Source organism: Corvus kubaryi, unplaced genomic scaffold, assembly GCF_017639235.1.
Source record: "Corvus kubaryi isolate FWS band 111438036 unplaced genomic scaffold, C.kubaryi_AGA036_p1.0 37341, whole genome shotgun sequence".
Lineage (NCBI taxonomy): Eukaryota > Metazoa > Chordata > Aves > Passeriformes > Corvidae > Corvus > Corvus kubaryi.
In genome coordinates, this window is record NW_024581112.1 from 4,625,312 (window position 1) to 4,639,613 (window position 14,302).

General features: G+C 35.7%; 1 protein-coding gene across 22 annotated transcripts in view; it reads left to right on the forward strand.

Moving 5' to 3' along the window:
* Positions 1-14,302, forward strand: part of LOC121666270 (ABI family member 3 binding protein) — a 129,666-nt gene that overhangs the window by 83,807 nt on the left and 31,557 nt on the right. For 18 of the 22 annotated variants that reach the window (XM_042031640.1, XM_042031651.1, XM_042031643.1 and 15 more), the window contains 11 exons: positions 20-94; positions 758-805; positions 1,357-1,431; positions 2,773-2,847; positions 4,449-4,523; positions 5,158-5,229; positions 5,704-5,778; positions 7,381-7,455; positions 7,930-8,004; positions 9,127-9,192; positions 9,538-9,612. In XM_042031640.1, coding sequence (XP_041887574.1) covers positions 20-94; positions 758-805; positions 1,357-1,431; positions 2,773-2,847; positions 4,449-4,523; positions 5,158-5,229; positions 5,704-5,778; positions 7,381-7,455; positions 7,930-8,004; positions 9,127-9,192; positions 9,538-9,612 — 786 coding nt within the window. The remainder of the gene's footprint in view (positions 1-19; positions 95-757; positions 806-1,356; positions 1,432-2,772; positions 2,848-4,448; positions 4,524-5,157; positions 5,230-5,703; positions 5,779-7,380; positions 7,456-7,929; positions 8,005-9,126; positions 9,193-9,537; positions 9,613-14,302) is intronic. The other 4 variants (XM_042031649.1, XM_042031642.1, XM_042031656.1 and 1 more) reach the window with 4 other exon arrangements.

Sequence of the window (14,302 nt, forward strand, 5' to 3'; positions counted from 1 at the left end):
ACTTTGCTCATTTCCACAGGTCCAAAAGAAAGTCGACGAGTCCCTTCCAAGCCCAGGGCATCACCAAGTCCAGAAGTACCACACACAAAACCCGGTACGTACATTGTTGCTTTGTTGTGCTTCAATACCCAGGGGTTCTTTTGGGTTGTCCTTTGTCAGGGAATCAAGTGTTGATTAACATCTCTTCATATTACAAATACATTCTCTAATGATCATTAAACAGGTGTTTAAAGGAAGATAGAGCTGATTTCTGGTTTTAGTGTCTGAGTTTTTGTAGCTGCCTCTGCTTTTCAGCCACATGACACCTACCACTGATGAATATTCTGTAGAGCAGGGTAGACAACATACAAACATTATGAAAAGTTGGAAGAAATTGCATCTCTTTTGTGCCTGTCAAAAGGTGCTTAGAGAAAAACTTATTTGAGGGCCTTCGTATATGACCCTAAGTATCTGTAACTCAAACCACTCACGGGTTTGTGTGATCTGGTAATGGAATTTGACCCTTAAAAATAAACTTAATAGGGATTTGTATACTAATGAACTGCCAAACCTCTGTAACTTCTAACAGTTCTGAAAGAGTCCATTGAATATTACTTTGAGTGTATATTCACTAATTTTACAAAGAAATTAAAAAAAAAAAAAAAAAAAAAAAAAGAATATGTTTCAATTGAAAACAAACCAGTCATGTTAAAGGGAGTATTTTTACCACTTACTTATATTTACCACTAACTCTGTGTATCTTCTTGTTTTTATGAAGTTTTGGCAGCTAGTACATTTACAGTTGAACAACAAAAGACAGCAACAGGTGAACTTCTTACCTTGCTCTTAGCTGGCCATTAGCATTTTTTCACTGCTCCCTGGACCAATGCTTATATATCATGAGTCTGTTTTTCACATAATCTGTTTGTGATTTTGATTTGTTTTCTTTTCTACTAATTGAACTAAATTCTACTCTGTTGCAGGTATTGAAAGATTCCTAGCTGATTTGTTGTCGTCACAGAAAATTTCTTTCCCTGTCATACATCTTGTAATTCCTTTGACACTTGTAGGAGACAAGCATGCAATGGGTATTGCAGTTATGGGTTCTGAAATACGGACGGAAATACATTCCCTGGAGTTGTCTGTGTTCTTTCAGGTTTTGTTGCTTGACTGTAGATTTTGCTTACCTCATTAATTTCACCCATGTTTCCATTCAGGATTTTGTTTCCTCTTGACTTCCTGTACATATCTGACACTCAGTTTTTCAGGCTGCCATGCAGGGATTGTTTTTCTTTGCAAGCATGAGGCATGCAGTGCCTGTGCAATAAACCTAATTTTGTCAAAGTATAAAGCCTTAAAACAGATCTTTTCTTTCAGGTCTTAAAGAACCACAACGTATTCCTTTTCAACCTAGAACAACTTCCATCCCAGATGCTCCATACAGGAAGCCTGGTAAATTATCTGGGTTTTTGTGAAGCTGCAGTTGATAATTGAACAATTGCTTTCAGGGTGGCAGTGGGGAGAACAGTCATCAGTGCATTTGCTGTTACCTGGGTATTTTTCTAGGTTAAGAAACCTCTGCAGGGATGCAATTAAATCTGATGGAAACCTCAACAGTTCAAGACTTTCTTTTATTTTATGAAGATATTAACAGAAGGTGATTTACCAAAATATGAATGTCGGTCTAATACTGATATCCAACTGAGATGGATAAAAACTCTAACAGTTTAGAGTTAGAAAGTGAATGTTTCATTTGGCACCAGGCACTGCGTGGGATAGCTCCCCAAAATGCAGGGACCCAATACAAGCAAAACCAAAGCTTTTTATTTAAAAAATTATGAATATCCAAAATACAAATGCATATTCATAACATTAACACCTCCCATTCTCTGCTTCGTATGGAAATGAGCTTCAATGTCATTAAGCATGCGTAGTGTGTGTTCTGAATTGAATCGGTGGTCTTGAATTGGGTCACTGGTCCTAAATAAATGAAGTAACTCATCTTCCTCATTTTGACCTTTTTCTCCTTTCTGAACTTTAACAACCCTAATTACTTTAGTGACCTCTAAGTTTCCTCTTGTGTGACTTTTTAATAGGTTCCCACAGAGGGAGGAAATTGGTGATTGTCCTTGTTCCCTACACCAACTTATCAATGTTTCTGTTCCTCGTTTTAAACACAGCTAAGCAAACATGCAAAGGACAGATCATCAGTTATTTAGTAATCAATTACTAGTTTCAGGTCCAGCTCTCTTAACTGTTTTAATTAAATATAGCTGAGCCCGAATTCCTCCCTATTCTAATTTCAACACAGCTAGCCTATAACTAAAATCTTTATGTTTCTTTTAAACCTATGTTTCAAAGGAATAGTATCAGCCTGTATGTTATAATCAAGGATAAAAAGTTATTTGCAGCTTGTATCTGAGCAAGACACTTCAGTAGTTTGCACCATGTTTTTGAAGCTCTTGTGAGAGAAACTGCCTAACGCTGTTGCATTGCTTTTTCTCGATACACACATTTTAACCCAGATTAGACTGCGAATTCCCTTCAATTACATTTTGATTAGGTGACTGCCCTTTGTAAATCCGACTGACCCGTGTAATATAATCAGTGATTTCACTGAAGGATTGTTAATGTTGTTTCCTAACCAAAAATTTCTGAGGGTAAATCCCCATTGCTGTTTTAAAACGCCTCTTTCCTGTTGTATACAGTGTAGTGCTGAAAGGTTTTTTAAGGAGGGGAGGAAAGGGAGGTTCCTTCATTATTCAGATCATTTATTGACATTTTTTCCAACAGAGATTCTTCCAACCTTTGATGAACCAGATACTACTATGATTCCTCGTATTCCTGAAAGAACAAAGGCAACATTTGGTAACTGTGTTATTTCATAAATAATTATTCTATTTTCCACTCTTTTTAGAGAATATCATCTTAGAGAGACCCCATTACATTTTATTCAAAGCTAATAATGAAATTTTGCCCTTCTTGTATATACTTGCTTGCTCTTTGGTCTTGATAAGGGTAATAATGCATGAGCTCGTTCACTTTCAAAGGTTCTTTTCCTCATCTTCTAGCCTTTCCAGTCAGGATGATGCAATTCCTCCAGATGTTATCTATTTTCCAGTTAAAGGGGACTTTATTTAAAGAGCAGATAGTGATTCTTCACAGAATTGCAGAGTATTCTCAGTTGGAAGGGACCCATGAGGATCATCAAGTCCAGCTCTGAAGTAAGCTGGCCCATCAGAACCCTTGCATTATTAGCACCATGCTTTAACCGAGTTAATCCCTTGTTCTTCATGTGAATTGAGGATAATTTCATTCCAAAATACTCTTCTTCTTCACTCCTCATGGTTTAATTTTACAGAAGAAAATTCTAATACATCAACAACAGCATAAAGTCTCCAGACCAGATATGTGACCGTCTAAATCCAACTCTAGTTCTTAAAACCATCCTCTCTGCTTACTTCTAGTTATCCATGTTGGGAAAACTTGCTTGAATATATGAAACCTTAGCTGAGTGTTCTTTCTTCTTAACTTAATTGTCAGATGTGGACCAAGTAAGGGTCACTGAATCCAAGCAGTATTGGGGAGCAGGAGCATTGCTTGAGCAATCTTTGTTCAATCAGTTTTCTGTCCCCAGTTTCAGAGACAAATCTCGATCACGATCTTCTGAGAATGGTTAATGAAATATTAATAGGCATTTTATAATCTTCAAATTATGGGGTTTTTTGGAAAGAGGAAGAGGAAATTAAAACTGCTTTTAACCATGTTTCTATTTTAATATGTATTCCCTGGTATGCAATGATACTTAGGTTAGTATTCATTCAGTATCTGTTCATGTAGCTTTATGAAGTATGTGCCCTGTTGTAAACATCTGAGCTATCTGAGTAATGTTCACGTGCAAGGGGGATGAAGAATGCACAGGCTAAGGCAGATAATTTTGGACTTCTCCCATTGGTGTAGACCACAGACTAGAAAGTGCTAAGAAAACCTTTTCCAGTTAATGATTCCTACTTTTCTTTACAAGATTTTTTATCTGAATAGTACGAAGATAACAATATTAAATCATTCCTACATAAGAACAAAAGAATTTAATTTATAAATCAAGTTTGATACAAATGTTCCACTGAAAAAGAAATCCTGTCCTCAGATACTCATGTGCGGCAGATGAGGAGGACATAGGTTACCACTGTCTATTTTTGTCCTATTACAGTATGATGATGTTAATGACTATATTCTAGACTGCTTGATGCAAAGCTACAAATTTGAAGATAATTTTTTAGAAGTCTTCTTGTGTTAGTGGCCATTTAACTTGCTTTTTCTTTGCAGGAATTCCAACTGAATGGTTTTCAGCTTTATTCTTACATAATTTGCCTTATTCCAGATGAGATCGTGCTTATGTTCCTTGTGTGCTGTGAGAAGCAGTGTGTTTTTTCAATTATTGTTCTGGGTGCTGTTTGTTTTTATTCCAGCTCCAACTGAAAAGCAGTTCATTCATACCAAACGAAAAACAACTGAAAAACCAAGAGTGCCATACGCCAAACCTGGTAATGGAGTAATTCTTTTAATTTTGTGTTTAATCATTCTTTCCCCAAGTTTCTGGTTTTGTGCTCCTTAATGGAATTATTCATAGCCAGTTTTGTGCTGAAACAAATGCATTACACTTTAAATAATCAATCAAAAATATGCCAAAACTACACTACAAACAATAGTAGGGTATGTATAATATATATAATGTTTTTCCTATTTCTATTACACATAGCAAATGAAGACTGAAATATAGTAATGTGGGTATTGACAAATTTCAGTGGCTAGGCAGACTGTGATTACTGCTTGGTAATCTTGGATGCTCCTCTGTGAGCACTTTTTTTTTAATCTCTTCTTGAAATGCAGCAGAACTCCTTTACAATGTGCTTGGACAGTTAGCGACAGACATTGTCTGCTATATTGAAATGAAAGTAGGTTTAAAAATAGTTATGGAGGACTGTGTGGCTTCCCATTTTCAGGATAAAAGGAATGTATAGCAGAAGTTAGTAGAAAGATAATTATATCTGTCAGCAGTTGATTTTCAAGATATTCTGCTACTCCGTAGTTTGGGGCATTTTGCAGGTTTTAGCAAATGCTTCTTTGTTTCTATTACAGACAAATATTCTAAAATTTTTCACATTTTCTCCTTAACAGCAATACATCTGACAACTCCACAACCAATTATTACAAAATCTACTACTACTGGTCATTCAAGGGCAACAATGGGTAAATAAGTTTCCTTAACATTAAGATGCAGGTATTTCTAATTTTTCAAAGGAGAAATTTCTAGACAGCGTTCTCCAATGTGGTATTTATAAAGCACCATTTCACTATCCTTCGTTCTGCTGCCACGTGCATGTATCTTAGTACAGAGGATTCTCATTTCTATTTTTTGAAATAAAGCAAAAATAGCCTACAGCTTATGTCTGGTCAGAAGTCTGTATTTGTCAGATCTCCAACCAAACTCAGTGGCCTAATTTTTCTTTTAGAGCAAGAATTTAGCCACTAACTCAACTTACAGCACACTGCTGGGACTTTTCTGTGTTTTGGATAGTCACTTTGTTTCAGGTTCCAGAAAGCCATGGAATTGTTATTGTCTTTTTTTCAGGCATTTGAGGCATGCATTTTCTGTGGGCTAAATATGGCATTGGATCATGACTCCTGAAGAATACAATAATAATCTTTTTCCTTTCCTTTCAGCTCCAAAAGAAACACTGCTCATTCCTTCCAAATCCAAAACATCTGTCAGGCCAGAAGTACCACAAACTAAGCCTGGTAATTTACAGTTTGTAACTTTAGAAGTGTTATTGTGGCACTGCCTTAGTTACGTTTCTGCTGTCACTGAGGTCTGCGGTCAGGGGGCATGCATAATAAGTAGACAGAAATTTGCATCATTGTTCAGCTGAGAGTATGTTCATAAATTATATCAAAGTGAATGCCCAAGAATTGCATCAATTTCCATGGAAAGCAGATGGATGGGATTAGTAGCCATCAAAAAATGCGAGAAATTCAATTAATTTTAATAAAAATATTTTTCTGCGGTCACAGTCACAAAGTTCTTTTCTTTGGGGGGATTTTACTACCCTAAATACATTTGATTCAATTTCTCAAGTACTTTTGAATCTCGGTTACAGAGTCTCAGTCCAAGACATTTAGATGCAGAAGTACCTTCAATTCCAGTGATTTTTGCAGCATCCACGGTAGATTCAGGGATGCTCAGTTATAGTGAAGAGTGGTGATACCTCAGCTTTACCATGGGGTGAACTACTTCAGTAAAAATTGCTGTGTAGGAAGATAACAGGAAATAAATATAATTAGGGAGAGGAGGGACTACATGGCTATAAGAGCAGCTCCTGGTCTTTCTTACTCTCTGACCTAACCTCTGAACTGAAAAAATTTTAGTCTTAGGCAAATAGCTTAATGAATAGTTTAATAGTTTCCCCCACACACTTCTTTCTCCTTGTCCATTTTATATAGCCAAAAATATTTTAAGCAGAGACCCTATTTATTCAAGAACTATATTCTATCTGTATATATACCATATGTACATATATATTACTATGAACATCAAACTGAACAGTCCAGGAAAAAGATTTCTTTTCTAAATGCCTTATTTTGAAAGGCTGTTCAGCAGCCAAGTTAGATTCTAAGTCTCAGTTGAATAAGAGCTATTTCCAATCATGTCATAGTTAACAAGTGCCATCTTTTGGTACCACTACAAATTTAGTTTCAGGGAAAGAATTTTAGAAAACAGAATTTAGAGGCTTGTTTTCTGCCTTTTAAAGTTTAAATCATTATAATGGTGTATATGCAAAATAAGCTGCTGTTAGGAAAAACTGTAAACAAATGTTTACTGTAGAGTATAAATGGCACTTTTTAGCCACTGCTCCTTATGCTAGTAAGTAGGTTATTTTCCAGCTTCCATATTTTAACCTTATTTCTGAAAGACAAAAAGATGTGTCGGGTGTGCCTCTGCCTACCAGTCTGTCCTTTTCATCCAGTAACTTAGATAACTTTCAGTTAATTCATTCAAATTTGAGTGAGGTCTGAAAAAGAAATACATTACTAAAAACTTCTTGAAGTTTTTTAGGGAAGTGTAAGTTAATACAACAAGTATGAGAAAGACCAAAGACTGTCAGAACTCCAGGTCTAGGGCAAGTGTTCTGAAGTTAGTGGGGGCCCAGCAGAATAGCTGCACTGTCTGGTTGTCAGCATGAAAATACATCGAGACTAATCAGAACGTGTCTGTCTTGTGTCTGTTAAAATTGTCCTAGCAGATGTGCAGATAGGTTTTTAGGAAACAATGGAGACAGATCCTTCATGAAATCCAACTTTTTTAATTTCCCTTCTCACAGAACAATGGTTTATTTTTTATAGCTCCAAGGGCAACACACCTGGGATCGATTAACCTTGTAACAGTTCATGTTGTTGATGGGTCCAAAATAACTTTGGGTAATGAGAATATTATGTCAGTTTATTTTTCATACATCTTTCTCTGCTTTTGCTATATGGCTAAATGTACCCTTTAATCAACAGAAATACCTTAATATATCTTTGTCATGTTCGTTTGTTAGTTACAGTCCAGTGCATGTACAAAATATTGCTGGTTTTAATTTTCCATCCATTTTTCTTCTTCCTGTGTTTCTTTATAGAAATAAGTATTACATGTACAAGGCTGAGGAGTCATTTAAAAAGGCATTGCCTGATCACCTTTTCTGATTTTGTCTGACTTACTAATGATATATATCTTCCCAGACTCGAAACGTCTTTTACCTGTATAAAAGCATGATTTTCAGCCAGATTTCTAGCACTGACTCTTTTGTTTATGATCTGCACAGACAGTTTGAATTTCCTTTCCACCTGTGATGTCTTATGTTTAAAATGAAATCATTTGCATTTGATAAGCAGTAATATCTCCATTTTCAGTTCCCAATGAAACGTACCACATTTCACCCAGGCCCAAAATTGGTCAAGCAACTGAAATTCCTTGGTACAATACAGGTAATTTTTTAAGATTTTCTTAATTGTTGTACTGTAGGTCTTAAAAAAAATCGGTAGAGTTTAATGTTTAATGGTATGTTCATTATTACCTTTAAAACGATTTCAAACACATAATATGAACATTTATTTTTCCCCTTAGCAAGTGTTCATTTATTGCTCTGAAAATGGGGTTTGCTCAGTATTGCCTCAAATATCAAAGATTATATGAAGTTTTTAAACAGTGTTAGAGCTGTGTATTGAATACTCAGATATATAGTGTTGCAAACATCGTTGTAACCCAGTTCCAACTTTTTCCTTACAAAATCTAGATCTGTAAAACTTCCCAAATCTAAATGTCAAAAATAGGTATTGTGTTCTGTCCTGCATAAGTATTTTCTCTGATGCTTTGGCGAGACTGGATTAAGTGTTATGGGTCAAGTGTTTATTAGACTGGAATATCAAATAGCCAGTGCTATTTTAAAAAACTGATTTACAGACACTGATGATTGGGCACAAGATAACAGTGACTACTGCTTATGCTTTCAGCTTCCAGTGTGAGTTTCACAGATCCCATAACAATTACAGTATCAAAATTATTTTGCAAGCGAAAGGCAACAATAAGAAAAGGTTGAAGTCTTCTGATTTCAACCTTGGTGATGACACTGTGCTTCAGCTGTCCCACACTGTGTCTGCATTGAATGCTTCCAGTTGTTTTCTCAGCAATATTTCAATGTTTTGTGGTTTTATCTAAGTCTTTGATTTTGGGGGGTTCAGTTTGGTGTGTTATTTTGAGGTTTTTTGTTTGTTTGTTTTTTACAGAACCTAATTAAATGTCTTAAGGCCATGGATACCTTGCAGAGCTAACTCTGTATCCATATACAGTTGGGTAACTGGCTGTAAATATTTTATACCTTTTTCCTAAACCTACATATGAATGTAACTGGTCAGACTGCATGATGGAGTCATCTGGCCACTAAAGAAACTAGCATCTTCCACATGCATTTTGGATTAGAACTCATAGAACTCTCATATGTCCATTTTGCTGTATCACATTGGTGCATGGACCTTTTTGTCTGGCAAATCGTACTGCACTGCCTGTGTTCTTTCACACACAGCATTGAAACAGAACCTTATTTCTTTTAGCACCTCATAAAACACGTCTCACTTCTGCAAGACCAAAGCCATCGGATAAATCACAGACCAGACCTGGTAATAATTTTTTATTCAATCTGGGATGGGGAAGAGATTAAATAGTTAATTAATTTCATCTATTCTTAGTGGAATTTTAAGCATTGCTGGTAGAAAAAAAAAAAAACAAAAGGGTATTTTTCAATCAATTAATAAGTCTAGTGTTAAAGCCTTTCCAAAACAGGAAAAAAAAGAAAAGAAAAGAAACCAAAACTCTGTGTGTTACCACAGCAGGTGTTACATTTTCTTCTCTAGTGTGGAATTGCTGGCATCACAGAGAAGTCTGTTGGGTATTCTTCTCATGGAACTTCTTTCTTTTTTCTTCTTTTTTCTTTTTTTCTTTTTTCTTTTGAAACTCTCTCACAGCTTTTAGTAAAACCACACTAGCACCAGCCAGAACAAAAGCACCTGGACTGCCAAAGTGGATTGTGCCAACAACAGGTAGAGTTTTGGGGTTTGGGGTTTTTTTTTATTTATCAATGAAAGAACAGAATGTGACTTCCCCAAGTCATCTTGAGCCCTGCAAAATATCTCATTGTGTTTTATTGTAGAATTTAATTCCTCAGAATGCCATGTGTAATTGCTTCTATCGATCTTGTCATGTAATTCCTGAGGGTGATTATGAAATTATATTGGCACTCAGTCTGAGTAAATTTACAGATGTATTATTATGTAGCTACTGTTTGGTAATGTTTCCTAGATGTTAGATCCACAATAATTACTGAAAAACACTTAGTTGAAAAGGATCACCCCGTTGTTTGAGTCCAAGTCAGGAGGCTTGGTAGGGAAGCCTTAATCTTGCTAGTTGCTCTCTATGCCCAGGGTGTGTTCACATCAGACCTACTCATTTTCAGACCATGCAGCATTTGGACTGTGCAGTATTCAGGCTTGGATACTTCAGCACCAAAAAATTCCATGTTGGTGGATGACAGACAAGGGTCTTCAATTTATATATCCATATGCACGTAGATATCAAATATCCCTAGCCACAAAGACTTATTAAAAGTACAGGCTTGGTTGGAGGGAAAATCATTTTTCCTTTTTCAGTTGTACCTGATTTTTCCATCCAATCAACATAATATTTTCACTGCTAATTCATAATGAATCCATATTTTTTTATTTTGTAAAGCATTAATTTATTACATCAATAGAAATACTGTTGGGGATTTTTTTTAATACAGCCATTGGTTAATTAAATATGTAATTCTGGGATTCTTCATCAACAATTCAAGTTTAAAATAATAAATAATATAAATATATAAATAATGTGCATATTCAAGGCAAACTTTTGGCTGATCACCCACTAAAAGTGCTCCTGTCCCATATTAGTGCTGGGACCTGTTAACTATTTCTGTGCTAGCTAGATTAGGATAGCCTGAGTGATATTCCATCTATTCTAAATGTTTTTGCCTGTGTAACGTTTCTTTCTTGTATCTTTGGCAATTTAATACCTGTTGCTGATCATAGAATGTCTTGACCTACTCATTCCAGTACATTTTCACAAGCCCACCATGTTATTAGAAATGGTAAAAGCTCAAAGAGATGGTTGTATATTTAAAGTGAATTAAATTTAACCTATTTAGAACATGACATACATTTCTGTATTACATACAGAGTGAATGCCTTCATTAGAGGCATGTGTTTTTTGACACTTCATAATCCTTCTGGTAAATTAAATGAAGCCATCAAATTCCAGGACATCAGAGCCAGTTACAGCATTAAATGCCCAATTTCAGTAGTTATGGGTCAAAAAGTTTTGTTGTTCACTCGTGTTGGAAATCACCTTATAAGTGAGCTGGCTAATGTCTGGTTACTGGAATAGGAGAGTGCACACTGGTCTCCAGGAATGATCACATTATGAAATTATGCACAAACACACAATTACATTACACAGTACATTGAGCTTTTCTCTTCTCCCCTATGCTCATAACCTTGGCAGAGGTATTAGAGCTTATAAAAAACACCAGGAAAAACGAATACATGCTAAGTAAATCAGTAGTATAAACATAACAGTAGCAAATTGTTACACGCAGTTTTTTGTGCTTAATGCTGGTTTAGGTTGCTAAAGTATTGTTTTAAGCAATCTTATTGTAATACCCTTCTTGGTGTGCCCACCACTTGTTATTATTTCCATGTCTTTAGAGTAGTGCCTGTTGCCACGAGGAACTAGATCTTCATTGTGATAGATGGTGTCAAAAGTCACCACAAGACTACTCTTTACTGTGCATGCTGTGTGTACTCACTGGTAAATAAATACCTTCTTTTAGAATTAATCTGAAAAATGATACTTCCAGTAGCAGTTTCCATTGCCAAGTTACATAATTATTTTTTTCTCTAAGTTAAAGAAACATCCTGTAGTCTCTAAGCTAAATTTTGTGTCCTGCCAAGTGGGCCCTTCGAGTCAAACTTGGTATCCAAAGTACTAAAGAGGAGCTGGCTTTTGTTATCTCCTGCCCACTTCTTTGTACCTCCAACCCCACTGCCAAAACACCTCATTGATACGTTTCTGTGAGTCTGCACCCCTCTTCCAAGAAGTGTAAGAGAAATGACCAGTGAATTCTGTACATTTATGACATCTTGAGAGGGGGCTGCAGCTTTTCACAACTTTTCCATCTGTACTTTTTTTGATGGTCAGTAAGTGTATTCCCAAGTCTTCTGTAAGGCAAGTACATCACAGTATTGTGGCAGTGTCTGAGACACAAGGCTGACTGTGCCCACAAAAATAAATTTGCACAAGAAGGAGTTCAGGTAATCAATTAAAGAGATCTTCTCTATCTCTCCCAAGCAATGTCCAATTAATTATCTATTGCACAAGAATTCCTAAGTGTGCAAAAGAGACTTAGGAAAGAGAATTCTATAACCTGGAACCCCAAATCTTACCAGCTGAGCAAAGAAAAAAAGTTTCTTTTTCAGTATTTCCTGGGGCTAGCTTATCAAAATCCTGAACTTTTGATCTAAGATGATCAGAATTTTTAACTGGGCTGTTATGAATATGTTGTGTATGTAACAATGTATTTTCAGACTCATCTTTAGACATTACACCACTTATTCTCGGATATTCCGTTGTTTGAACACCAGTTTGGATCTTTTAATTCCTTGCTGGACTGGCACTGCTGTTGAATGTACTCCATTTCTTCTTCCTGACTGGGCTCATTAGCCTCAGTGCAAAGATGTTTCACCCCATGCAGAGAGTGCTTGGCAGCTGCAGAGCCCAGATGATAAGCAGTGGAATTTGTTTTCTCCAGCACCAGCACACGGGGTTGTGGCTGGTTTCCTGGCAGGCTTTTCAGTCTCCTGGCCAGCTGTAGTGCCAGGTGGTAAACTTGATTGGGGAAAAGAGGCAGGGATTGCTTCCTCATGACTAGCATTCCTTTTAGGTTTTCGACCTGTTTTAGCCATTTTCTCTAGAATATAATTTTATTCAGGTGTCTTTTCATGTTAGTCTATGTAACTTGTTTGTAAGTTGTTTTTTAATTTAATCCTGATCTACTGCTCCTGATCTACTGAGCTTCCTGACAAATGTCAGCAAACAAACTTTGAGCAACATTTCCATTTCTCTTGTGAAAGGGAGGCATACATGATTTTCATTACAATGGCCATTAACTTTGTGTTCTATTTTCTTTTTATTTTTTAAACTGTATGTGTATAGCCAAGTTCCAAAGGAACTCAAGTATAAAGGTATTTCAGTTTATTTTATGAAGGGCAATTTTCCCATTACTTCCCTTAAAATGATCCACCCTTCTAATAGTATTCTTCCTATTAAAGACACGGAGTTTAGTTTAAACATGTTCCAGACCTCATGAATGTTTCCAGGAAAAAATATAGAATTAAAAGAAGACACAAAGAGATATGCAAGTAATAGATCTATTCTCAATTCTGTTAAAAGTTTGGATGAATGTGATAAGTGCTTTTAAATAAGTTACATTAGGTAGGATAAGGCAAATGCTATGACAAATACAGCAAACTTTGGTTGTGCAGGTATCTTGTGTAAAAACACTAACTTTTATGTAACTTTAAAGTGTATTGAAATACTCAAAATGGGAGACTTTGTCAACATGAAAGTATTGTGGTTTGAAACTTTTCCTTATTTTTCATTACTACTTTACTAATGGCAGAAGAGCAATTCACGTTTCTGAAAAGAAAAAAGATTACTTCTTCTATCTAGAACGTATACAATATTTTGTTCATTCTTAGCTGATATAATTCAGAAAAGATTGAGATTCTAACTTAGATTTTAAGGAGCAGGATAGAGATAGTTTTTTCTGTAAACACTGTAACATGCAAAACTTATTTAGATTTGTCATATATAATTGGGTGATTTAGTGTGAATTAGTCAATTAGTCAACATTTTGTTGATATGTTCACTGAAAGGTGAACTGAGAAACTAAACATGCTCTGACTATAACTCATGATGTACAAGATTATTTTTAATTTTTTTAGAGCTGGTGCTGGTCTTCTCATGCCTTTTCTTCCTTGAACATCACGCACATGAAGCATTGATAATCACTCTGGTGCTTTGTATATCTGAAGATCTAATTAATTGTTTTACTTACCTGAAGACAAATTGCAGTTACAGAAAGCCATATGATGTGTTCAGATATTTCAGACACAGGGACCAGGTCATCTGCATCTTGTTCCCAGCTTACTGCAAGTCTCATTACTTTAATCTTCAGTAAATTATTTATCATGTATGGGCTGTGGATTTGTAAGGAACATGCAACAGGAATGGTCAAATAGTAAAGTAATTGAAAAAGTATCTGCTTCATACCATCAAAATACTAGTGAAATGTCAAAACAAATTGAGAACCAGATTATAAACCTATGAAATCTTTAGCTGATTAGATCATGGTGGAATAGGGTTGGAATTTGATAATTAAAGTAATATTGAGGGGTTTTTTTAATATATCAAATTTTAGGGGGTTTTGTCTTCCATCTTGAGCAAGGGTGTGTGGGTTTTTTTCCCACAAACATGATGAAGTTGCAATGCATCTTATTGCTTTACTATATATACAGTTTTTATAAAGCAAGTATACTTACTTTTTGTAGAGAAAGCATATTAATTTAACAGTCTGGCTGTCCTATAAATACCAGCATGTGAAACAGTTGTTCTCTACCAGGAGTGGTGTTGATC